This window comes from Pongo abelii, chromosome 16, assembly GCF_028885655.2.
Source record: "Pongo abelii isolate AG06213 chromosome 16, NHGRI_mPonAbe1-v2.0_pri, whole genome shotgun sequence".
Taxonomy (NCBI): domain Eukaryota; kingdom Metazoa; phylum Chordata; class Mammalia; order Primates; family Hominidae; genus Pongo; species Pongo abelii.
Genome location: NC_072001.2, coordinates 18,316,642 through 18,343,683, shown reverse-complemented (window position 1 = coordinate 18,343,683; position 27,042 = coordinate 18,316,642). Strand labels below are relative to the sequence as shown.

General features: G+C 41.8%; 1 protein-coding gene and 1 pseudogene across 1 annotated transcript; one reads left to right on the top strand and one right to left on the bottom strand.

The window, feature by feature from the left end:
• Window positions 1–881: 881 nt before the first annotated feature.
• Window positions 882–26,543, bottom strand: LOC129050557 (heterogeneous nuclear ribonucleoprotein L-like; annotated as a pseudogene).
• On the top strand, window positions 6,634–8,504 carry LOC129050283 (fascin-like). The gene is given in 1 exon segment (XM_054532140.1): window positions 6,634–8,504. A coding segment is annotated over 1 exon segment (1,479 nt). The 5' UTR covers window positions 6,634–6,639; the 3' UTR covers window positions 8,119–8,504.
• Window positions 26,544–27,042: the final 499 nt, after the last annotated feature.

Here is a 27,042-nt window from a genome sequence, read left to right as displayed (position 1 = left end):
CAGCACTGTTCACAATAGCAAAGACTTGGAACCAACCCAAATATCCATCAATGATAGACTGGATTAAGAAAATGTGGCACATATACACCATGGAATACTATGCAGCCATAAAAAATGATGAGTTCATGTCCTTTGTAGGGACATGGATGAAGCTGGAAACCATCATTCTCAGCAAACTATCGCAAGGATAAAAAACCAAACACTGCATGTTCTCACTCTTAGGTGGGAATTGAACAATGAGGACACTTGGACACAGGAAGGGGAACATCACACACCGGGGCCTGTTGTGGGGTGGGGGGAGGGGGGAGGGGTAGCATTAGGAGATATACCTAATGCTAAATGACGAGTTAATGGGTGCAGCACAGCACATGGCACATGTATACATATGTAACAAACCTGCACGTTGTGCACATGTACCCTAGAACTTAAAGTATATAAAAAAAGTATACTAATTCACAGAAATCCTCTGCACTTCCAATTACAATAAAACCATCTATTACTCTAAAATTTGTGAATATTAGTCATTCTATCCTTCTAGCTTTTACTCTGCATTTGTGACCCCTTTGTACTATTTTTTCTGTTAGGATACGTCAAGAAAACTGAAATCATGGTAGTAAGTACTTTAAAGACGGAATTGGTTACCAGATGTTAGAAGGCTCCAGAAGTTCTTGAGCAGGAGTAATTATAGACATCAGTTTACCTTAAATGGGCAGAATTCAGATAGATAACAACAACAACAAAAAGAGACTGTGGAGGTTATTCATAGTGGGCTAATTTGTTTGGGAAAAATAAGTAGCTATAAATCAGTATATTCTAGTATCTTTGAGACAACAAATATGGGAAATTATTTTTCTTTTCTTTTTTTTTCCCAGCAAGCGCTGTGTTTATTTTCCAAACAATTTTATTGAAATGTGCCAAGAGTACATGGGCAGCACAAATGTATGAACAGGAAAAAAAAAATCACATGTACAACAATTTTTTAAAAGTGAAGGTTAATTTTGGGAGATATCAGTTCCCCTCTCCCTCCCCCTGCAGACTTCCAGCATTTCCATTAAGGTTAAGCCTCTACGAACCTAGCATTAAAAAAAAAAAAAAAAAAAAGGAATACAAGATCTTTTGCAAATAACAAAAACAAAAAACAAAAAATGGCATAAAGGACAGAGAAATGTCTTCCTGCTTAGATGGCACTCTTCCTAGGCACCTAATTAGGAGGCGTGCTGAGCGGTGGAGAAACACAACTTCAGAGTGTAAGGGTATGGACCATTGGGTTTTTCATCTGGTAATGGTTCAGGAAGCCCAGAGTCTCCAGGGCATCGCTCTTGGATTCCCACTCCAGCAGTCCAGAGGAGCTGCGCTCACTTTTGCTGAGAATACTTTCACAGAAGATGGCGGTTTCACTCCCAGCTCATCGCAGATCTCGAAGAAGTTCTCCTCAGTCACCTCCAGCGGGGTGTTGAAGAAATGCAGCACGTTGCTGGGGTGCTGGATGCGGTTCTTGGCTGCCTGCTCTGGGGTGGAGAACCGATTGTTCTGGGATTCACTGAAGTCTTTGTAACTGCAAGACCCGTCTTCCAACTCGTATGACTGACCGGGCATGATGGCTGGCTGCTTGGAGACACAGACATTCAGCTTCTGCCCAAACATGAAGTTGTTGTTGAGGTGGGTAATGGCCCGGTCCACAGCGTAGCCATCAGCCATCTCCATCATGGCGGCCCCCGGCTTGCTTTTCATGAATTTCACCTTCTCCACATTGCCATACAAGCAGAAGACATTGATGACTCGGTCACAGTTCATCTTAAGATTGATCCAAGCCATAGACCACAAGCACAGGGCTGTGGGCGTGAGGGCCATCCTCAGGTGGTGGGGGAGGGGGTGAGGGGGTGCCCATACTGGGGGCCGTAGCGACTTGGGCCCCGACGGTGACCCCCCACTGGTGGATCCATCCTTCTCCCTTCGTAGTGAGGGGTGGGGGGCCGTAGCCCTCATCATGGTAATGGCTGTGGTATCCACCGTGGGGCCCTCCATATTCTGCTGGGTGATCTCCCAGGAGAGGGGGCTGCCTCTGGCGTTTGTTGGGGTTGCTGCCAGGGTCACCTTGTCCACTGAGATTGGGGTTTGTGTAGTCCCAAGTATCCTGATCATTCTTGAACACATTCAAGCGTGTAGGCTTTGCGTATTCCATCTTCAGAGCACAACAGCCAGAATAGATATCAGCCCCATTGAAAGAGGTCTTGGCCCGCTGGGCACTTTGAACAGAGTCGAATTCCACCATCGCCTGAACTCCATTCTTCCTGAAAATGACAATTCTCTGGACAGGGCCACAAGGATTACAGATAGTGTAAAGAACATCCGTGGTGATAGAATAAATGGGGTTCAGGATGGTAAAGAGAAGCACACTGTTCACGCTCCGGGAGTCATCCGAGTCCCCGGGGCGGGAGATCTTCTGGATGGTAGAGTAGTTGACAAAAGCTGGGTGATCGGCAATGCATATTTGGTTGTCGGCTGCGTAGCTCACTGCGTTGCAAGCCCCCAACACATCTTCAAACTCCACCAGTGCTTGTCTCTTTTTAGGCATTACCACCACAGAGCTGATGGGTCCAAACTCCTGCAAGGCCTCCACAAGGTCAGCTTCCACCACACCCTCAATCAGGCCCCTGATGTGGACAACTGGGGAGGCAGGAGTTTTGTGCGGGTCATCGTAGTTCTTCCCGCCGCCGCTCGCCGCCCCACCTCCTCCACCGCCTCCGCCACCGCCACCGCCACCGCCTCCGTGCTGGTCGCCGGCGTTGCCAGTCTTGAGCCGCTTAGTGGTCCGGCCGCCCTCACTGCCGCCGCCCTGGTAGCGGCCACTGCCGCCTCCACCGCCCGCCGCCGCCATCTTCACCGTCGCTCCGGACCGCCTCTGCTGCTCGTCCGGTTGCTGCCTCTGCTCCAGCCGCCGACGCCGCTTCTCCCTGGAAATTATTTTTCTAAGTTAGTTTGGTAAAGTTTAAAAGGGTTGTACTTTATCCTGTAGACAATTGAGAGTAGTTTTCTGTATTTAAGAAGGATAAATAAACTGTTCTGTGTGCAGGGCGGATTAGAAATGGAAGACATTGGAAGCAGAGAGAAGTTAAGGAAGAATGTTGACATTATCTTAAAGTGTTAAGAACCTGAACAAAACTCATTGCAAAATCATTGCCAGGGAATACAATGTAGGGCCATTGACTGACTCTAGTGGTGGATGACGACAACTCACAGAGAGAAATCTGACAATCCATGTTTAGCAGAGGGAAGGAAGCCAGAAATAGTTATTATTAAGTGCAAGACTTCAGTTTTGTTGGTTTTTTGTTTTTTACTCCCAGCAAGCTAAATTTGACAATAATGTAGCTCAATTTCTCCCAATCTCATTTTGTTAATCTCTATAATCTTGCCCCAGAAAAGCCCCAGCTCAGAAAATTCTGTATTCGTTTGTCTTCATAAGATTGTAAAAATTTCAAAACTGTCTGTTCATGATAATTAGAGAAATACAAATCAACACCACAATGAGATACCATCTTACACCAACCAGAATGGCTATTACTACAAAGTCAAAAAATAACAGATGCTGGTGAAGTGGTGAAGAGAAAGGGATGCTTATACACTGTTGGTGGGAGTGTAAATTAGTTCATCCATTGTGGAAAACAGTGTGGCAATTCCTCAAAAGCCTAAAGACAGAAATAGCATTTGACCCTGCAATCCCATTACTGGGTATATACTTAAAGGAATATAAATCATTCTATTATAAAGACACATGCATGCATATGTACACTGCAGCACTGTTCACAATAGCAAAGACATGGAATCAACCAAAATGGCAATCAGTGACACACTGGATCAAGAAAATGTGGTACATATACACCATGGAATACTACGCAGCCATAAAAAAGAACAGAGATCATGTCTTTTGCAGGGAAATGGATGGAGCTGGAGGCTATTATCCTTAGCAAACTAACATAGGAACAGAAAAACACCGCATGTTCTCACTTGTAAGTGGGAGCTAAATGATGAGAACTCACATGGACACACAGAGGGGAACAACACACACTGGGGACTTTCAGAGAGAGGAGGCAGAGAGATGGGAGATCATCAGGGAAAATAACTAGTGGGTGCTAGGCTTAATACCTGGATGATGAAAGAATCTGTACCACAAACCCCCATGACAAAAGTTTACCTATGTAACAAACCTGCACTTGTACCCCTGAACCTAAAATAAAAGTTCAAAAAGGAAGCAAAAAAAAAAAACTTTAAAGTAGCTCAATAAGTTTTATATTAATGTCAACTTTAAATAATTTTTATGCACAATACGTTATGAAAATTCATTTACCTTTTTTAAAAAAAGAATGCGAAATTTTAGCAGAGTTTTCAACAACAATGTTATAGTTAACAAGAGAAAAGCATCCTGATGTTTTACAAACTGGTGTTTCAATGAATTACTCTTTTTTTTTTCTGAGAGGGGATCTCGCTCTGTTGCCCAGGCTGGAGTGCAGTGGCATGATCTCGGCTCACTGCAACCTCCACCTCCCAGGTTCAAGTGATTCTCCTGCCTCAGCCTTCCAGTACCAGAAGGCATGCACCATGACGCCTAGCTACATTTTGTATTTTTAGTAGAGACAGGGTTTCACCAGGTTGGCCAGGCTGGTCTCTAACTCCTGAGCTTCCAAACTGCTGGTAGTACATGCATGAGCCACCGTACCCAGCCAAAATGAATTACTCTTGTGTTCTATTCATTTGTTTTTCCTGCATTTTCATTTCATTTCACTTTGATGAACCAACAGAAATACCCGATGCAATACAGTGACAGCTTCAAAGGCTTCATGTTAACAAAGTTATCATTTCACAGTAGATAAAATAATATGTGAAAGTAATGAGAATTTAGGAATTCCTCTAAAATCAGAATTTAAAGACATACCACTTACCCTTTGTTAAAATAGCTTACAGTACAGAAGTCTTAGAAAATGGGCATTAGAGTGTCAGAAAGCTAGTCATGTTAAAAAAAACCTTTCAAATCAAGGCTAGCCACCTCATTAAATAATAAAATGAAGAAACTGCTTATAAAACCGGTGTTCCATTTTCAATTTAAAAAAAATGTTGATAGCAAAATAACAATTAATTTAAAATATTTTTCTGCTCACTTCTAGAAGGTGACCTATTTAAGCCCCACTAAACCACTTAAGTGACCTACTTAAGCCCCACTAAAGCAAATAGCATATATTGGGATTGGATTACCAAAAGTATGCCTTCCATTTGATTGGCCATATACCTTTTTGTTTCATGCATGGATAATGGCTTTTCTCCTTCTTCAGTAACCCAAAGGAAAAGCTGACATTCTAACCTGGAGCTGCACATTCAAGCTTTGACACATGCCTCTCGCTGGTTTCGTCTAATGCTTATAATAAACCTGTAGAGTCAGCAACTTTAGAAAGATGGGTTGAAGAAGTGTCTTTGTCATAGTTTGTATTTTTCTCTGAGGCACTTGGCAGAGTCACCTCTGGTGTTTCAAATGTGCTTGAAAGTTATCTGGCTGCCCTCTGAGAAGTTTGCATAAAACCTGCTTTACTTAAAAGCAGGCAAAATTAAGGTTTCTGTAACAAAACCATAGGCACTGCATTGAGATAGGACAAAGACCAAATATCCTGCTTCCATGTGGCAGAGAAATAATGAATAACTTGGTTCAAGAGCTCATGGAGTGGCATATCATCACGCCATTATTAATAGAGAACATTGCTAATTTCTAAAGGGGCTTAATGTCATGATTATTTTATCCTCTTCTTTCTGTTGAATTTTTAACATGTATGTCTACTGCAAAGTACACAGAGGAAATCAATTAGCACTAAAAAAAGGGCTTCTTCACAACCGCAAATTATATATATATTTCTTTCAGAACATCACTTTAGAGAGAAAATAGCAAAAATTCAGCATCATCACTTTTGTGACACTTCACTAACCAATCCAAATATAGAAAAAGAAAGAGAAATTGAGTACATTTGCATTCACTGTACATTTTTAGCTATTTGTGTAGAAGAAAAACAATTAGCTTATTTAAAAACCCTAAGGTGAGTACGCAGTTTTTAATTATTATCTTTGCTGTTGTGATTTGTATTTGTATTTTATTTATGTATAAACCCAGTATATAAACCTATGTCAAATACTTCTTTATTTTTGATACTAGTTCAAAATATTGGTGACTTTTTTAGATATGAATATCTCATATGTATCTTTTAGAAATTATCAGAGTTATAAAATAATATTTGGGAGGTAAGGAAGGCACTAGACATAAGAAACTTGTGTAGACAAATACTTTGTCACCAAAGTTGTATATTTAAAAGTCCCTATTCTTTGTCTCTTATCAATTCAAAATTAATTCATTAGAAAACAATTTTCCTCAACATTTAATCCCTAGTTGTTCATCTTTTTCACTAGCTTGTATTGCATTACTCATTGCTTCATAGCTAAACTCTGTTTAAATCTGTTAACTGAAATGATTTTAAAAACCTTTTGGTGGAGCGCTGCGGAGGGCGCCTGCGGGCCGCCCCTGCCGAACAAAGGAGCAGGGGCGCCGCGGCCGGGACCCGTCACCCACCTCCCTGGCCGCACCGCGGCCTCCCGTCCACCGCCACCATGACTGCCAACGGCACAGCCGAGGCAGTGCAGATTCAGTTCGGCCTCATCAACTGTGGCAACAAGTACCTGACGGCCGAGGCATTCGGGTTCAAGGTTAACGCGTCGGCCAGCAGCCTGAAGAAGAAGCAGATCTGGACGCCGGAGCAGCCCCCTGACGAGGCGGGCAGCGCGGCCGTGTGCCTGCGCAGCCACCTGGGCCGCTACCTGGCGGCGGACAAGGACGGCAACGTGACCTGCGAGCGCGAGGTGCCCGGTCCCGACTGCCGCTTCCTCATCGTGGCGCACGAGGACGGCCGCTGGTCGCTGCAGTCCGAGGAGCACCGGCGCTACTTCGGAGGCACCGAGGACCGCCTGTCGTGCTTCGCGCAGACGGTGTCCCCCGCCGAGAAGTGGAGCGTGCACATCGCCATGCACCCTCAGGTCAACACCTACAGCGTCACCCGTAGGCGCTAGGCGCACCTGAGCGCGCGGCCGGCCGACGAGATCGCCGTGGACCGCGACGTGCCCTGGGGCAACGACTCGCTCATCATCCTCGCCTTCCAGGACCAGCGCTACAGAGTGCAGACCGCCGACCACCGCTTCCTGCGCCATGACGGGCGCCTGGTGGCGAGCCCCGAGCCGGCCACTGGCTACACGCTGGAGTTCCACTTCGGCAAGGTGGCCTTCCGCGGCTGCGAGGGTCCTTACCTGGCGCCGTCGGGGCCCAGCAACACGCTCAAGGCTGGCAAGGCCACCAAGGTGGGCAAGGACGAGCTCTTTGCCCTGGAGCAGAGCTGCGCCCAGGTCGTGCTGCAGGCGGCCAACGAGAGGAATGTGTCCACGCGCCAGGGTAAGGACCTGTCTGCCAATCAGGAGGAGGAGACCGACCAGGAGACCTTCCAGCTGGAGATCTACCGCGACACCAAAAAGTGTGCCTTCCGTACCCACACGGGCAAGTACTGGACGCTGACGGCCACTGGGGGCGTGCAGTCCACCGCCTCCACCCAGAATGCCAGCTGCTACTTCGACATTGAGCGGCGTGACGGGCGCATCACACTGAGGGCGTCCAATGGCAAGTTTGTGACATCTAAGAAGAATGGGCAGCTGGCCGCCTCGGTGGAGACAGCAGGGGACTCAGAGCTCTTCTTCATGAAGCTCATCAACCGCCCCATCATCGTGTTCCGCGGGGAGCACGGCTTCATCGGCTGCCGCAAGGTCAGGGGCACCCTGGACGCCAACCGCTCCAGCTATGACGCCTTCCAGCTGGAGTTCAACCATGGCGCCTACAACATCAAAGACTCCACAGGCAAATACTGGACGGTGGGCAGTGACTCCGCGGTCACCAGCAGCGGCGACCCTCCTGTGGACTTCTTCTTCGAGTTCTGCGACAACAAGGTGGCCGTCAAGGTGGGCGGGCGCTACCTGAAGGGCGACCACGCAGGGGTCCTGAAGGCCTCCGCGGAGACCGTGGACCGCGCCTCGCTCTGGCAGTACTAGGGCCCGCCCGCCCCGCCCTTCCCCGCCCCTGCCCACGTGGCGGCTCCTTCCAACCCTCCCTGCTAACCCCTTCTCCTCCAGGTGGGCTCCCCGGGGCGGGAGGCAAGCCCCTTGCCTTTCAAACTGGAAACCCCAGAGAAAACGGTGCCCCCGCCTGTCGCCCCTATGGACTCCCCACTCTCCCCTCCGCCCGGGTTCCCTACTCCCCTCGGGTCAGCGGCTGCGGCCTGGCCCTGGGAGTGATTTCAGATGCCCCTGCCCTCTTGTCTGCCATGGGGCGAGTCTGGCACCTCTTTCTTCTGACCTCAGACGGCTCTGAGCCTTACTTCTCTGGAAGCGGCTAAGGGACGGTTGGGGGCTGGGAGCCCTGGGCGTGTAGTGTAACTGGAATCTCTTGCTCCTCCTGGCCACCTCCTCCCAGCCCCCCAGGAGTTGGGCACGTGTCCCAAGCCTGTCAGTGGCCCTCCCTGGTGCACTGTCCGGAAACCCCTGCTTGGGAAGGGAAGCCGTCGGGTGGACTAGGACTGACCCTCGGGTTTTTTTGGGTGGTGGCTGGAAACAGCCCCTCTCTCACGTGGCAGAGGCTCAGCCTGGCTCCCTTCCGTGGAGCGGCAGGGCGTGACAGCCACAGGGTCTGCCCGCTGCATGTTCTGCCAGGGTGGTGGTGGCGGGGGGTAGGGGTGTGGGGGCCGTCTTCCTCCTGTCTCTTTCCTTTCACCCTAGCGTGACTGGAAACGGAAAATGACCAAATCAGTATTTTTTTAGATGAAATATTGTTGCTGGAGGCGTCCCAGTCAAGCCTGGCTGTAGTAGTGAGTGATCTGGGTGGGGCGTCTCAGCACCCTCCCCAGCGGGTGCATCTCAGCCCTCTCTTTCCGTCCTTCCCGTCCAGCCCCAGCCCTGGGCCTGGGCTGCAGGACGCCTAGGCCAGAGCCCCCACTGTGATTGGTGCTCCCTGGGCCTCCTGGGTGGATGAAGCCAGGCATCACCCCCTTGGGGAGCCCTGGGGTGAGCCGCCGGGGCCCCCCTGCTGCCAGCCTCCCTCGTCCCCGACATGCATCTCACTCTGGGTGTCTTGGTCTTTTATTTTTTGTAAGTGTTATTTGTATAACTCTAAACGCCCACGATAGTAGCTTCAAACTGGAAATAGTGAAATAAAATAACTCAGTCTGCAGCCTTCCCCCCCCAAAAAAACTTTTTGTCCATTTTTTACCTATTCCATTTGACATTGGTCTCATATGATATCATGATACAAAGGAAAATGACCCCACAATGATATGATTCATAATTCCACTATAAATTTCCTTGATGCTTTGAGAGTGTGATTTATTTTGCCCCCCTCCATTTTTTTTTAACTATAAAGCAAGTACATGTACAATAATGCCATTTTTTTTCCAACCCCAAATAAATAGAAACAGCTATAGGACTGAAGTTTCTAATATGAATCTTATAGTTTACTTAGCACATGCTTTAATAAAGTTTCCTCTTCAGGAAACTAGAATATTGTGTCTGGTGCAAGACTAGATGTTTTGTCAAAAACATATGTAATATTCATATAGCAGAGCTTTGGCTTTATGCCATGAAAAAGCAGGAGGTGTTTTTGGAACTGTCCTATTGATTTTCACACGTTATTTATTGGAAATGACTGCTGCCATTCCCACATAGTCCTAAGTGTGAATATTTACCATATGTATGTGGCTTCAAGATTATTTTGTTGTTCACAAAATCACCTATGTCCTCCCATCAAAATACTGTCCTCATCTTAAAGTAAATGGCACTGTTTTATTCAATGATTTACATTTTGGAATCCTAACCAGATATTTTTTTCCTTAAATTTCAAGCACTGCATTACTTCCAAAGTCATGCTATGAGTATGTGGAAATTATATCAAACATGAGTAAATTTTGTTGACCAAGACTACAGAAATAACAATACCATCACATAAATATATGAATACAGACATTGATGGTTGGTGAAAATTACCTCCAAATGTCCAATGCCATGAGTATATTTTGAATAGCTAGTTTGATTTTTATTAATATTATATGAAGGTTATTTCTAAGCCTGCAGACATAATTTATGGAATATACTACTCAGATATTTGAGAATGTACTACTTCAATATTTGGATATATTTATTCCAAATATATCTCCACTGTGATTTTTTAGGAGATACAATTGCCATCACAGAAAGATATTGCTGATTCCGATGAAATTTTTAATTAAGTAGAAAAATCAAAGAACGCAATTCTTTTTCAAGATTTCTTCAAATAAAGAAATAAGCAAAATTAGGCTGTGGTGTTGTGAATAACACCAAGAAGTATGGAGTCAGGCAAGCCTCAGGCTCTGTCACAGTTCTACTGTGAAGTAGATAATTCTAAAGGTGTGTTTCTGTGTCTTAGGTTTGTGGAGACCTACAGTAACATTCCACAGACCAACACTGAGCCTACCCCACGACTATTCAACCTGCCCATTATTGGGTAGCTTTCATATAACCAGTTAGAAAGAAAACATCTATGAAAACTATTTACTAAAGAATTATATATTTTAATTAAGGGTACCAAACATGGTCAAGTTAGAGAACAATAGAGTAGAAACCTTCTATTCAAATATAATTGAGACCAGTTTTTTTATAGTTAATCTAAAAAGTGAGTTAAGGAGGAGGTTCATGGGGTTAAAAAAAAAACCAGAAATGTAAATTATTTGGCCAATATTTTGATATAAGTCCAGGACCCTTTGATTATTACTCTATTAACTGGAGTTTCTATACATTGTCTTCTTTGTATAAATTATGATCATAACAAGTCAGTCATAATTCTAAATTTTTACCTGTTTAAAGTAGAACAAAAAAAAGTAATTGAGGTGCAAAAACCTTTTAGCTTGTTAAAATTTTGCTATTCTGATTATTCTAATTTTATAATTTTTTCTTAAAATTTTTACATTGCTTTGCCCTCCTATGAATCAACTTAGCTTTTTCTAATCTTTTCAAGACCCAAATATTTTTACATAAATAGTACCACTATATTATAATCACATCACTGATTTTATTTATGTCACAAAAGCCCAACTTGAATACAACCTAAATAAACTGTCTGGTAGGTAAGTTAACATAACGCCAAGTTGAGGCAACAGACTTACATAGGCATAATAGAAAACACACTGTTATTTTACAGGGAGAATGTACAGTGTCAGTTCATTCAACAAGTTGGTTAAACACAACTCAACTAAAACAATGTCATTGAAAAGTAGCAAATTCTGTTTTTGTTCCATGGACTTACAGCCAATGAGTCCTGAGAAAGAAGAGAGAATTTAAAGAGCTTCATTGGCAGGTGAATCTGTACTTGGCCTTTTAGCTTAGAGACTGCAACTCCATATTAAAAGCAGGAGAATAGTGAGACATCCCATATAAAGAAAGAAATCAGAACAGACATGCAGGGGCAAAAGTAGCCATGGTCTGCGTCCTGGCTCAGGAGGACAGTGTGTGTTGAAGAGCAAAGCCTAGAATGGGCTGATGCCTGTAACCTCACCCCATCCCATTGCTTTATCTACTCACTCTGCTTGCCCAGAAAATCTGGTGCCCCACAGTGAGAACAGGAACTGGGCATCCCAGCTAATCTTCAGCTGGGTAGGTCTCATAGGGTTGTCAGATTTGAAAAAAATAACAATAGGCTTTGAAGAAAAAGACTTGGAGATGAAGCAGAATGCTCTTGCCAAAGCTTCCCTCAATTGACATAAGAGGAGCAAATTTATTTCCTAAATTAGTTATGGTATAATTTACCAGGTATCCAAATAAATTTGTTTAGAGACTAAGAGTTTTCCCCTGGAATAATGTCTGATTATAATTTTACATATAATTCTTTTATTCAACAAATGCTCAATGTATGTTTGTTTTATACCAAACACTTTTAAGGAATTAGGAATACCATTGTGAATAAAATAGACAGTCTCTACTAAATGCTTAGTTATGATGGCAGGCAAACAAATACATAAGAAAATAATTAAGAAATACAGTTTTATGCCTAATTATGTCAGATGATAGTAAGTGCTGTGTCCCCAAAACACTTACTCATTTTCTCAAACTATTCTAAAACAGGAAAGGTGCATAAAGAGTGCTGGACATGGGACTGAAGATTCTGTTTTAAATATGGTTGCCAGGGAAATCCTCACTGTGTAAGAACATTCCATCAAGGACTTGAAGGAGATGAGGGAAGTCATCAAAAGGATGGGAAAAAGAACACTCCCAGTAATAGGACCAGCAAATGCAAAGACCAGAGGAGAAAGACATCTGCTTTGTTTAAGGGACAGCAAACAGGTCTCCCTGCTACAGCAGAGTAAATACAGTGGTAATGGTAGAAGAGTTTTTAGTTGTAAGGCAAGAAGGGGACCAACCATGGAGAGTCTTAGATGTCATTGTGGAGATTTCTATTTTACTGGAGGTGAAATGGAAGCCACTGAAGGCACTTGAAATGGAGGCTGATATGGTTCACAGCTTTAATAGTCTGCTGTCTGCTGAGATAAGAATTGACTATAGGACAAAGGGTAGATCTAGGTAGTGAGATGTTATTGCAATCACCTAGGAAAGAGACAGGATGATTTGAACTAGAGTGGTACTGGTAAGAGGTGGTCATATTTTGAAAATATTTTTGAAGTAGAGTTGACAGGATTTGGTGATGAATTTGACATGGGATGTGAGTCAAATTTCATAGCTGGAGCCAAACATCCCTATTTAATTACATTGAATATAATAGAAAAGGTGGAGGGAAATGGATCAGGAAAAGAAAGAATAGAAGTTTGGTATGGGAAACAGTAAGGTGAAGAAACCAGTAGAGATGTTACATATCTAAATCTCAGTTCAGGAGCTTTGAATGCATAGAAAATTTGATCATTAGCATGGGGCTGGAATTTGAAGCCATGAGACTGGACAATGTCATTTTAGTTTAGTGTATTTCCACAGATTATATTTCAAGCATCATGCTAGATACTTTAACGTTTGGCCATTTTAAAAGCCCCTTGGTAAATTTCACAGGAATGAGGATTTGACTGACCTGTTTTTCTCAGATGTCTGACCTCAGTAGGATGCATGATTTTATTATATTTAATTCCCTATAAAATTCCAAAATATCAAAATGAGACCTATATTTATTAGCAGGATTTTTCAGGTACAATATTCCTACTCAGATAGAACTATATCACTTAATTTCACAGAAATATCCTTCCCTGGGGTGATGATACTATTATATCACCAATCATGAAATCATGCTGACTTGCAGGCAACAATGGAGCTCACATTTTGATCTAAGCTAATTTGCATGACTTACTTAAATTATGAAAATACACACTTTTAGAGAGCAGACAGATTTTGTTAATTCTGAATTATGTCAAAGTATCACTTAATTCTCAAGGGCCCAACTCTGGCGAAACAAGATACTGCAGTGTATGTGTTTCCTATTCCCTTCCAACTTTTTTCATCATGATTCATCAGCGAATGCTATGAAGTCTAGAAATTTAATTAATGGATCTCAGGGCCACTGGACCATGCATTTACACAAATTGCTCTGTGAAGAAGGATCACTCACTCTCTCTCTCTCTCTACCCACCCCTGCCCTTTCTCCCCCTCTTTCTCTTTCAAGAGCAGAACATTTTAGTGACCTCCAGTTAACTGGCTGAACTAAGCAGCGATCTCTTAGGTAATAATGCACTGCTAACAAACCTCAGCATAGACTATAACGCTACCACTAAAGCTTCCGTTCATGTTGTTCTAGGGCTAATAAAATGGAATATTATATTCTAGCTCTGAGGAAATTTGAGATTGTCTCATATTTTCTCAGTTAAACCAGAAAATAATTAATTTTAGGGAAGGGACAAGAATTGCTGTGGCAGAGCCAGCCTGATAAATAATTTCTATTCATTCTCAATGTATTATCTGTTTTCTCCCTACAGGCTCCTTTTTGTTACTCTTATATCAAAATCCCACTTAATTTTCTTGCCATCACAACTCAAAAATCATACCTACAAAAGAGCTAAAGTTTTCATCTTTTTGCTTTTGCACAAACTCTATGCCGGCTATGAGAGTGTAAGCTTTATAGTTATATACAGATATTTTTATTTATAATCTTTCTTCTGCAAAAAAGGATTAAAGTGAAGCAAAAAGAACATGTAATAAGATGAATAATGAATAGAAAAATAAATTGCTTTTAAGACAAAGTAAAGGAAACTATAAAAGGGAGATGACTAGAACTATTTAGCAAGAAGAGACCTCATTCTTTCTATCAAATAGTGCGGTGTAATTTGCACAATGTACCCAATGGTTAATGAATACATATTTGTTGAGGATAGCATTAATAAATAACATGACCAATGAAAAACTATAACAAAAGATTTTTACTCTTCAGGAAGTAATTATTAGGTAGGTATTTTAAATTCTAACTTTAAAAGATAGAGGAAAAGATATACTGAGCTGGCCCATAAATGCAACAGGAAGACACAGAGTAACAATTACTGCAGGTGAATTTCAACTCTCGGTCTATCTACCAACCAGTGTCACCAGGAACCTTCTTCAGACCGGTGTATCCAACTGCTTATTTATCTTTTGCACCTGGATATCCCTCAGCTACCTCCATTTAATTCATCTTCTTCCTCCAAACTGGTCAGCATCCAAGCAGATCCAGAGAACTGTGAGGAGCTATTCTAGTCTCTGCCTTCTCCCCTGTTGCTGATCCAGTTAAGAGGGCCAAAGAATATAGTTGAGAGGACACCAGCCCTGTATCTAGTAGCATTTAGTTTTAACCTCATCCCTTAACTTAAAATTGGCATGGCCTTCAGTAAGCGATTTAACTCCTCTGAATATCAATTGATAAAATTTTAAAAAAGTCCAAAATTCATTGTAGTGAGGATTAAAATATCATGTTTGGGACATCATGAGCTCTCAATAAACAATTGCAGTATTATTCAAATTGGTACACAGGCCTGTCCCTTCTCCTTCCTTTTAGATTTCTTTTTCCTTCTGTTTTTGCCTCTGAATGCCCCAACCCAATCTCTCTTCCTTGATCATCTTTTTAGGAAATCCATCCCCACCCCACTCACCCCACCACTCCTCACACTCCTTTCTCTCCTACTCCGGCCTCCACCACAGCTGCTCCATTCCCGCTTGTAATCCAGCCTCTGCACCACTATCAGCGCTGCGGTTCTGAAATGCAAACCTCATCATGCTGCACCTTATAACATCTTTGACACCTACTTGTCTCCTGATAAATTCTCAGCCTCTTAGTTTTAGGTTGACCATGACCATTTGTGATCTGACCCTGTCCACTCTCCCTCCTGATTCTCATTTCTCTCACCAAATTCTCCACCCTTTGTACTGAACAACGTGGCTCTACTTTCATCTCTTCAAACTTATATTTTTTCCTTGATCCTCAACTTTGCTCACAATGGTCCTCCCATCTGGAATAGCATTTTCCCTGTGGGCCTGGAAAATTTGACTATTCCTTTGTGATGCAATTCAGTCTTCACTTCCCCGTGAGTGACCTTCTTAGGACAAACTGACAGTATCTTATATTGAAGTCCCACAGTCCATTAGGCAGTCTTCAAGTGTCCAATATGACAGTGCATGATATTAGTTGTTTATATGCCTATTTCTCCCACTGGCTTTGAGAAACTTGAGGGATTGTTGTAACCATTTGTATCCCCAGTGTGTAGCATAGCGTGCATCTATTTGTGTTTTGAATGAGTGAGTGAATTAATGAATGATGAGAAAGCAATGACCTATGTTTTGTCTCTACCAGTCTTACATGAGATTATAAATAGACTGATTCAGCTGAAGATTCCAGGTCCTATTCCTTTTGCAGTTGCTATTGTATATGTTAGCAAAAAGCTTCATCCCTTCCAAAAACTTTTTCAGTGGTAGCAATAAATTCATTGTCTTCTGGGAGCAACTTTCTGCTCTCTCTCTCTCCTCTCTCTCTCTCCCTGATTTGCCTATTGCTACTTTGAAGAGTATGTGTTTATGACTTTATAATTTGTTACAGTGAATGTAATAGGAGTCCTTCTGTTTCTTCATAAGTGGTTATGAAAAAATATTCACACTTGCTTATTATTCTCTCTTACTGTTCTTAATGTAATGCTTCTAAATTAGATATACAAAAGTGCTCATCTAGAAGATAATGGAAGCATAAGCAAAACACAGAAAAAGGCTTACCAAGAATGAATTATAACTAACAAACAAATGTTAGTTTTATTCCAATCGAATTACTGAATTAGTACATGATGGAACAAAAAATCTATAACAAGTTTAGATATCAGTAATTTATTGGACATGGATTGTATACACTGTACCCACAAAATTCTATCAAATTGTTTCTATTTCAAGAAATTTTCAGTTTATTCATGTTCAATACAAAAGTTAATTATACATGAAATATAAACTGAATGGAAAACATTGGCATTGTTTTTCCTGGCTTTCTTGGAAGAATACGGGAGTAGGGTTAATATTGAAATGCAAGAGAAAGCTCTTCACGCCTCTCCTTGTTCCCAGGATAGGACAAATACACACGGCCAAGAATGAGGAAATTAGGACAAAACCCAATGTAGTCAAGAGAGTTATGACCCTGAGGTGTGAGGTAAGATCTGGCCCTGGGAATGTTGACTGATGCTGCAATATTTAGTATCTAGACTGGAATGATTAAATATGAAGTGGGTTGACCTGGAGTCTTTAGAGATGGCGCTATTCCCAGAAAGATAAATGAGATCCAGTCCTAGGACAAAAGGACAAACATCATTGGTTGGAAAAAGAAAAAATGATTTAGAAAAAATGAGAAAGAGAAACAAAATGTAGAGGAGAAGAAGAAATCCCAAGGATGGAGACCAAAGGGTTTGCCAACAGTCTGTTCCTTGGGAATGTGAGTTACACAGCAACCTGGAAGATGATGCTACTTCCAAGCCCATGATTCTGTCTCCATGACTTAGGACACTAGTCACAAAGAAATAGAACACACCTTTCTCTTTTGAGATCTCATTGTCCGTTGAAGAACTGCTACTCATGGCCTGCAAGAGTGAAACTCACTGGTTCTAGGAATGAATGAAATTGGACTGGCTGGAGGCCTTTAATTATTATGTGGGCCTCAGAACTGATGAGGATTGATGTGGGTGTTATTTCAATAAAGTGTTATAAACAATTCATATATGAAAAATTTATTTTCTTAATTTATAGTTAAATACACTTATATTGTATTTCAATGTTGTTATTCAAATTAAAGACCATGTCAGTTCTTAGACACAATCTCTCACTGTGTATTAATCTCAATAAGACATTGTAGTAACCACATATATATTTATATATATATAAATTAATAGATATTACTTTTTGAGCTATTTTATGTTTACAGGCAAAAATTAGTGAAAGTTAAAATGCCTGTCTGTAGACTCTCTCACGCCACCCCCATTTCTCCGATTTTTAACATCTTGTGGTATTTTTAACATTAGTATCTTACATTTGTTACAGGTGATGAGAAAATGTTGATAAATTATTTTTATCTAAAGTTCATAATTATATTAGGGTTCACTCTTTGTGGTGTCCATTTTATGGATTTTAACAGAGATGTACCCACCATGACAATGTTACAGAAAATAATAGTTTCACTGCCCTAAAAATCCCCTGTGTGCTACCTAGTTATTCCTCCTTTCTTTCCTCCCCAGGAACCCCTGGAAATGACTGATCTTTTTACTGTCTCCACAGTTTTGCCTTTTTCAAAATGTCATATACTTGAAACCACATAGTGTGTAGGCTTTCATATTGGCTTCTTTCACTCAGTAATATGCATTTAAAGTTCTTCCATTCCTTTTTGTGGCTTGATAGCTCTTTTTTTTATATAGAACTGATTAATATTCCATTGTATGGCTACACCATAGAGTGTTAGTCTATTTGCCTATTGAAAGGTACTTTGGTTGTTTCTGTCTTGGTAATTATGAATAATACTGGTATAAACATTTGTGTGTATGTTTTGTGTGGGCATAAGTTTTCAACTCATTTGGCAAATACCAAGAAGCACAATTATGGAATCATAGGCTAAGAGTGTGCTTAGTGCCATAAAAAACTGCTAAACCATCTTCCAAAGTGGATGTACCATTTTGCATCCCAACTAGCAATGAATAAGAGTTATTTCTGCTCATTGTTCTTACCAGCACTCAGTAGTGTTACTATTTTGGATTTTGGCCATTATAAGAGCTATGTAGTAGCATCTCATTGTTTTGGTTTGCAATTTTCTAATGACATATGATACTGAGTATCTTTTCATTGCTTATTTACCATTAGTAATATGTTGCCATCAGTAACTTTCCTTTCCCTTTCCATTGCCAGTGAGATCCAGCATTTTTTTTTTTTTTGAGACATAGTCTCACTCTGTCGCCCATGCTGGAGGGCAGTAGTGCAATCTTACTGCAACCTCCACCTCCCAGGTTCAAGGGATTCTCCCTGCCTCAGCCTCCCAGGCAGCTAGGATTACAGGCACCCACCACCACGCCTGGCTAATTTTTTTTTTTTTTTTTTTTTTTTTAGTAGAGGGGGTTTTCACCATGTTGATAGGGCTGGTCTTGAACTCCTGACCTCAGGTGATCTGCCCTCCTCAGCCTCCCAAAGTGCTGGGATTACAGGCATGAGCCACTGCGCCTGGCCAGATCCATTATTTCTTAATGAAAACGAAAAATTCACCAGTTACCGCATTTTTCCCCATATATTTGTAATACGTTCCCATGTCTGATAAGGCAAGTCCAACCCTCTGCATTTTTAAAAATTAATCATTATTTATTAAAAATTAATATTCTATGCACATTTTAAAATCAATGACCATATTAGATTTATTGAAAAAATAATGTAATTTAATATTAATTTATCACATCGATTGACATGATAATTCACCACTTATTTGGATTTCCTTTAAGATCAGTTCCTAAAATTTTCTATATAGATGGCTTTAGAATTTTTTTTTTGTAGCTTAACTACAAGATACTTTGTAGTGTCTCAATTTTTATTACAGTTTTACACCTTCAATTCAATTATTGCTGACATAGAAAAACTTTTCTTTCAACATCTATTTTAGATTTAGTGGGTACATATGCAGATTTTTTACATGGGATACTACTTGATACGCAGGTTTGGAGTACATATGTATCCATTAATCAGATGGTGAGCATAGTATGCAATAGTTACTTTTTCAACCCTTGTCCTTTTTCTTCCATCCCCCATGTAATAGTCTGTTACTTTGTACTGTTTTCTATTATAAATTGGGGAGAAGCCATTATTATTATATATTAGCTTCAGAACAACTAGGTTCAAGTCATGGAAAACAATTTTGCACAAACAACTTTAGGAAACACTGCTTTGAAAACTGTAATCTGAATTATAGCCGAGGCCACAGAAACAAAATATTTACTGAAGGTTCTTTTAAGAAAAACAAGTTAGCCAGGAATGGTGGCTCATGCCTGTAATCCCAGCACTTTGGGAGGCCGAGGTGGGTGGATCACGAGGTCAGGAGATTGAGACCATCCTGGCAAACATGGTGAAACCCTGTTTCTACTAAAATAAGAAAAAATTAGCTGGGCATGGTGGCACATGCCTGTAGTCCCAGCTACTCAGGAGGGTGATACAGGGGAATCGCTTGAACCAGGGAGGCGGAGGTTGCAGTGAGCTGAGATTGTGCCACTGCACTCCAGCCTGGGACAGAGCAAGACTCTGTCTCAAAAAAAAAAAAAAAAGAAAGAAAAAAAAGAAAAGAAAAAAGAAAAAAGCAAGTTTTATTGAAAGAGGACATCATTAACAGTATATCTCTTCAATAATGGTTTATTTTACTATATTCTCATTCCTCTCTTACTGTGTCCCAAATCTCTTTACAGGCTAAAAGAAACTGTTCAGAATTAATCCTATTCATAAAGAACAGCACTTACTGAGTATTGCATTTTCTTCTTCAAATTCTTCAGCATACATTGGGACTACACCATACGGGACCATTTTTATGTTTTCAGTTTTGGGTTTTTTTTTTTTTTTTTTTTTTTTTTTTTTTTTTTTTTTGCTAAAGAAACTGCAACTAGATTTAGGACCTCATTCTATTAGGTCAGTATTTGTCTAATAAATTTCAGCTTAAGCAAAATAAAATATGTGTTGCTCTGAACTGAAACTCCTCAAAAACATATTTTTAAAATTACAGAAAAAATTAAATGAAATTATGTTTTTAAAAATCTTGTAGATGAAAAGATATGATATATAGTAGGTTTAAGTACCTATTTCAATGGTTCCCAAAGTGGGGCCCTCAGACATCCAGGTTCAAACTATTTTAACAGGAATACTAACATAGTGACATTTGCTGTAAAGGTGCAAATACAATAGTGGGTAAAAATGCTGGCACTTTAGCACAAATAAAGGCAGTAACACCAAACTACTAGTAGTCATGGTATTCTTCACTATGCACAGGAAAGGTTTGAAATGGAAGGGCAGGCCGGGCATGATGTCTCATGCCTGTAAGCCCAGCAATTTCAGAGGCCAAGGGGGGAGGATCACCAGAGGTCAGGAGTTTGAGACCAGCCTGGCCAACATGGTGAAACCCCATCTCCACAAAAAATACAAAATTTAGCTGGACATGGTGGTTGCATGCCTGTAGTCCCAGCTACTTGGAAGGCTGAGGCAGGAGGATTGAGCCCAGAAGGTTGAGGCTACAGTGAGCTGTGACCATGCTACTGCACTCCGGCCTGGGTGACAGAACAAGTCCCTGCCTCAAAAATAAAAAGAATGTCTGTGATGAAGCAGTGAAAATTTTACTATATCTTAATCCTTGAATATCTCTTTTTAATATTTCAAGTGATGAAGTTGGAAGCACACATAAGCATTCCTACAGACTGCCTGAGAAAAAACCCTTGTGTGACTAAGTCATGAAGTGAATTAACCACTTTAATGGAATATCATTTTTACTTGAAAAGAGTACTGACAAACAATGTTATTTCAACTGGGGTTTTTGGGAGACACTTTCTCAAAAAATGAGATTCTGTCATTTCAAGAAAAACAACAGACAGGCCATAATAAAATTCAATAATAAAACTGCTAATAATAAGATTCAAGCTTCTGAACAGAAAATTAGAATTTTAGAAAACTTATATCTACCATTGCTTTCCAAATGTATTCTAATGAGATTGTTGGTGATATTGATGAATGTATTTTGATACTGTATCATCAAATGTATCAACATGTAGAAGATCTCGGTGAACCATTATTTTCTAAATGACCAATGCATGATGTTATAATATCACGCAAGGGTAAAAGATCCAAAGTTCAAGAAAAACCAAGTTTTGATGGAGTATCAAAAAAGAAGCCTAGGCAACATGGCAAAACCCTGTCCCTACAAAAAAAAAAAATACAAAAAATTATCCAGGTGTGGTGATACACACCTGTAGTCCCAACTAATCTGGAGGCTGAGGTGGGAGGATCACCTAAGTCCCCAGAGACTGAGGCTGCAGTAAGCTGTGATCACACCACTGCATTCCAGTCTGGGTGACAGAGCAAGACCCCATCTCAAAAAAAAATTTATATATACATAAATATATAAATATATATATCCACAGTGATCTAAAATGGCTATCTGTATGAGATTGGACATTGTTCACATTTTTTCAAGCAAATATCACACAATAAATTAAATGCAGATGAAAATGACATGGCAGACATCAAGGAAATTTGCAAAAAATATAAGATTGTGCTACTTTGGGTTTAGAAATTTTTTCATAAGAACATTTATAACAATATGTGGTGAACTTTTAAAGAATAATTTTAATATTTCTGATTTAATTTCTAATGATAAATACCAATAGATATAACCTACATAAACCAAAGCTCCTTGGGCCCTCAATATATTTTTAAGAATGTAAAGGAGTCCTGATTCCAAAACTTTGAGAACTGCTGCCTTCCCCTCCACTTTCCTTCCTTCCCTAGAATTTCTTTCTTGGAAGAAACATCCCTTTGCCATTTTAACTTACAGAGTTCCATTCAGGCCAGTTTTGCTACTACCTCCCTCCCATCTTTCCACTTCCCTCTCTTGACACAAAATCTGACCAAAGGACTCTACCAGCCCACCCCATTTCCAGTGATTAGCTGTCAAGGTGGGCTAAGCCAAGAAAATCTGGGTTTTCTCTGAGACTAGACCTCTTTTTCTGGGAGATCTGCAATCACAGGGACAAGGTTGGCCACCTTGGCGTAGTCAGAATTCATCTTGCCTCAATGGGGAGAGGTTAGGCAAGTTTCTACAAAGCCAAACTGCTTCCTAGAAAGTCAAAGATAATTATACTTTGTGCCACAACTGTGAGAATGCCCATTTTATTGCACACTTTCTAACATTTTTACCAAACTGATAAATAAAAGCTGGTACCTAGAAGAAAAAAAGGCCAGGTGCGGTGGCTCATGCCTGTAATCCCAGCACTTTAGGAGGCCGAGGTGGGTGGATCACCTGAGGTCCGGAGTTTGAGATCAGCCTGGCCAACATGGTGAAATCCCGTCTCTACTAAAAATACAAAAATTAGCCAGGTGTGGTGGCAGGCACCTGTGATCCCAGCTACTTGGGAGGCTGAGGCAGGAGAATTGCTTGAACCCAGGAGGTGGAGGTTGCAGTGAGCCGAGATCATGCCATTGCACTCCAGCCTGAGCGACAAGAGCGAGACTTCATCTCAAAAAAAAAAAAAGTTTCCATAAAATATAATTTGTTCCATCTCTAGAAACCAATTCAGCAATGAGAACTGAAAGCCACCACTTGGAAGGTTTCAAGGATTTAGCTCTACCTAATGATGTCTAAAGCATTAGTTAAGGTAGAAAAAATACAACACACACACACACACACACACACACACCCCTACGTATTTAGTACCAGGAAACATGACTGACTAGATGGTATAGTCATCCAACAGAAAGCACACAATAACTGAAGCTACTGTAGAGGAATAAGTTATGACATGGATCTACAATATCGTTGAGTGAAAAAGCAGATTACAAAAAAAAAATCTGATTTTTCAAGGGAGAGGGAACATATACAAGCACAGGAGAAATAAGATGAGCAGATGACTGGAAAAATACAAAATTCTGATAATAGTACCTTCTGAGTGGGAGAATTCTCGGCAACATTTTCTAGTTTTGCCTAAAATTTTCTAAATGTCTTAAAATAAGAAGGTTTTGTTATCCATATTATAAAATATCCACCACCCCAGGAAACCTAACCTTCAGCACAAATGCTACAACATGTTCAAAGTTTGTTCAGTTTAAGAGACAATCAATTTTGAAAGACATCTAAAATGATGACCAATATGTAAACCTATGCATTAATGTTTTTCAATCATATGCTTTAAATTTTGTAATTTTGATAAGTTTAAGCTTTATATCCATCTTGAAAAAAGTTTTCTATTTGTCTTTAAAATATGACCTACAATATACCAGTTTTTAAACAACGAATGGTGCTCAAAAATTGCAATATAAATTCAGGCAGTGTTCCTTACATAGAATGTTTAAGTGCTTCTAACCCTGCTCTTTCTCACCGGTTATGAAAACACATTACAATTATCTAAGCATCTAATTATTCAGGTCCTTTGTTTCTCCTCTATTCTATTAATTTTATAGTAATTTTAAGGCCTGTGAGGATGAAGTTGTCTGGGACAGCTACCACAAAGGTTATTATAAGTGGACAAATTTCAAACAAGTTTATCACCACTACCATCCCCACCATAAAACTATCTTAATCAAGAGCAACACATTTCAAGGTTAACCAAGACCACCTCTTTACCTGTCACTGCTTAAGAAAAGGATTTTTTGGTCTTATTTAGAAATAACTTTCTCTATCTATTTTTCTCCATAAATCCACTGAGACCAATGTATGGCTCTATCTCAAGCACCAGTAAGCAAAACTGCCTGCCAGAATGTTCAGTTTTTGTATCTTTCCAAATGTAGGACACAGCTATCTTTTGACATCACAATTTTTAAAAAATTGATGCACAAACTTCTTCTTGAAAGTTCAGCCAGGCATGGTGGCTCACGCCTGTAATCCCAGCACTTTAGGAGGCTGAGGCAGGTGGATCACGAGGTCAGGAGTTCAAGACCAGCCTGGCCAAGATGGCTGTTTCTACTAAAACTGCAAAAATTAGCCGGGTGGGGTGGCAGGTGCCTGTAATCCCAGCTACTCAGGAGGCTGAGGCAGGAGAATCTCTTGAACCTGAGTGGCGGAGTTTGCAGTGTGATGAGATTGCATCACTGTACTCCAGCCTGGGTGACAGAGTGAGACTCCATCTCAAAAAACAAAAACAAAAGCAAAAACAAAACAAACAAAAAAAAAAGGAAAAGAAAATAAAGTTCAGACATACAGCAGTTGTAATTCTTCTGAAGGCTGGTTATGGGACACACTACTTTCATACTTTGCTGTTCAATAAATGTGGGCTGGAGAATAAAGTAAACTGACAGAATTACCATATAAAATAAAATTCTAAGTGTTCTGACAACAAAACAACCTTAAAATACACACACACACAAACACACACACACAGACACACACAGAGTTTTTCCTGCTGATCATTTTACAACTAAACAACCAAGTGACTAAAGCAGAGCCCACAAAATCAGCATAAAAATTCTAACACTTGGTAAAATAAAAACGCACATACACCCCTGTGATCTAAAAAAAAAATGCTTAAGTATTCAAAGACAGCAATTACAGGTACTGAGAACATCGCTGTAAGCAAACTGAGGCAGAGAAAACAAAGGTGCTGATGAGGATTTGAACCACCTAACATGCAGAAACCCACTGGGTGATTTCCTAGGTTCCAAGTTGGCATCATCTTTCAGAATGATCTTCTAGAAGAGGACACATAACACTGTTACAAAGGATCTGGAGAAACAGACCCTTGCTTTATCACTCCAGCTCTCCAGTCATGCTTCACATTTTCGCTTCTTCCACTCTTTCACATGAAGTCAATTTACATACTTCCATCAAGCCCTTAGAGACCTTTTTGTACTATCCCTGACAAGTTCTGGATGTTATCTCTGCACTTTTGACAACTTCTTAGCAGTTAACTTACAGGGCAGTTAAGATTTTGGTTCAAGCACAATATAGCTAGAATAGGGTCATATACTCAATAAAACAAATATTTACCAAGCATTTATTGAGTGGAAGATAAAAAGCACAAAGCATAATTACAAAATATTCTCCCCTGCCACCATAAAAGAATTTTTTTAAAGGCTTACAGAATATAGCATAACGTGACCAAAGCAAAAATTGGGGGGAGGAAGGGAAAATATCAGCATGAACTCAATACGACCCAGAAGAGCCTTGATGGTCAGACATGTAAAGACAAGTTGGGTAGGGTTAAGGGGTGGAGGTCAGGGGCACAGGTCACAGGCACATTCTACAAGGGAAAAACAGCTGATACAGAAGCCTGAAAGGAAAAGCGGGCAGAGCACCTGTACAGGACTCTTACCTGCGGCATCTACCATACAATGCGCCTTTCCAGAACACAGCAGTGCGCAGCCAGACCCGGGGGAGAGTGATCACTCAAACAGCACCAGAGGCTGCATTCCAACTTTTCTTCCATCAACGAGTCCGTTCTCGTTGTTAGTTTCTCCTTCAACAGAAACTTAAAACCAATTGGCTGAACACGCGGGAGCAAGGAAAACCTGACTGAAGAATGAGGCCTTAAAACTTAAGGGCCTTGGGTCCTGGCACGGTGGCTCACGCCTGGAATCCCAGCACTTTGGGAGGCAGAGGTAGGTCATTTGAGGTCAGGAGTTTGACAGCAGCCTGGCCAACACGGGGAAACCCCGTCTCTACTAAAAACACGTTAGCCAGGCGTGGTGGCGGGCGCCTGTAATCCCAGCTACTCGGGAGGCTGAGGCAGCAGAATCGCTTTAACCAGTGGACTGTCAAGAGACATAGGCTGCAATGAGCCCAGATCGCGCCACTGCACTCCAGCCTGGGTGACAGAGTGAGACTCCCTCAAAAGAAAAAATAATTTTTTTTTTGAGAGAAGGTCTCCCTCTTATCCCCCAAGTTTGAGTGCAACGGCTGGATCTCGGCTCACTGCAACCTCCGCCTCTCGGGTTCAAACGATTCTCCTGCCTCTGCCTCTCAAGTAGCGGGGATTAAGTCGCCTGCCAACACGCCCGGATAATTTTTGTACATTTTAGTAGAGACGGGGTTTCACCATGTTGGCCAGGCTGGTCTCTTAACTCCTGACCTCAGGTGATCCGCGCGCCTCTGCCTCCCAAAGTGAGGGGATTACAGGCGTGAGCCACTGCGCCCAGCCAAAACACCGAAAATCTTAAAGGTCTTTCCCCTTCCCCGCCTGGGCTAAAAAAACGCCGGAGCCGCCCTGCACCGCCCTGTCGCGGTCTCCGGAGCAGGCAGGCCGACTGAGGGCGACCATGGGTCCCAAGAAGGCTCCGGCAGTCGCGGGCTCCCACCTCGGGGCGCGGCGACGGGGGCCTAGAGGGGCCAACAGCCCCCAAGCCTACCCCACGCGAGGAGTCGCAGAGACGCGCCCTCCGTCTCCTCCCACCCAAGCCTCCCGCAGTCCCGGCCGGGGCCGGGCCAGTCGCGGAAGAAAGGGGCGGGGAAGTGGGGCCTCTCTGGGGAAGGCTCCCCTTTGTCCTGGGACTCCCGGCGCCCCCTCTCTGCCCTCGCCCTGCCCCGCGAGGCCGCCGCCGGGCGCCTCACAGTCATGTTGCAGTGGAGCGTGAGCGGGGGCTGCGGCTCCTGGTTCTTGTGGAAGATAGACCCAGAAACTTCACTTTGGCCTTGAACCCTGACACGGACATCTTCCACTCATCTACGGCGGCAGGGGCGCGAAGGGGAGCCTGTCCGGAGCCGCTGTCACGGCCGCGAGTACCCCGCGGGGCCGCCCAGCCGAGCTTTCGCGACTCTGC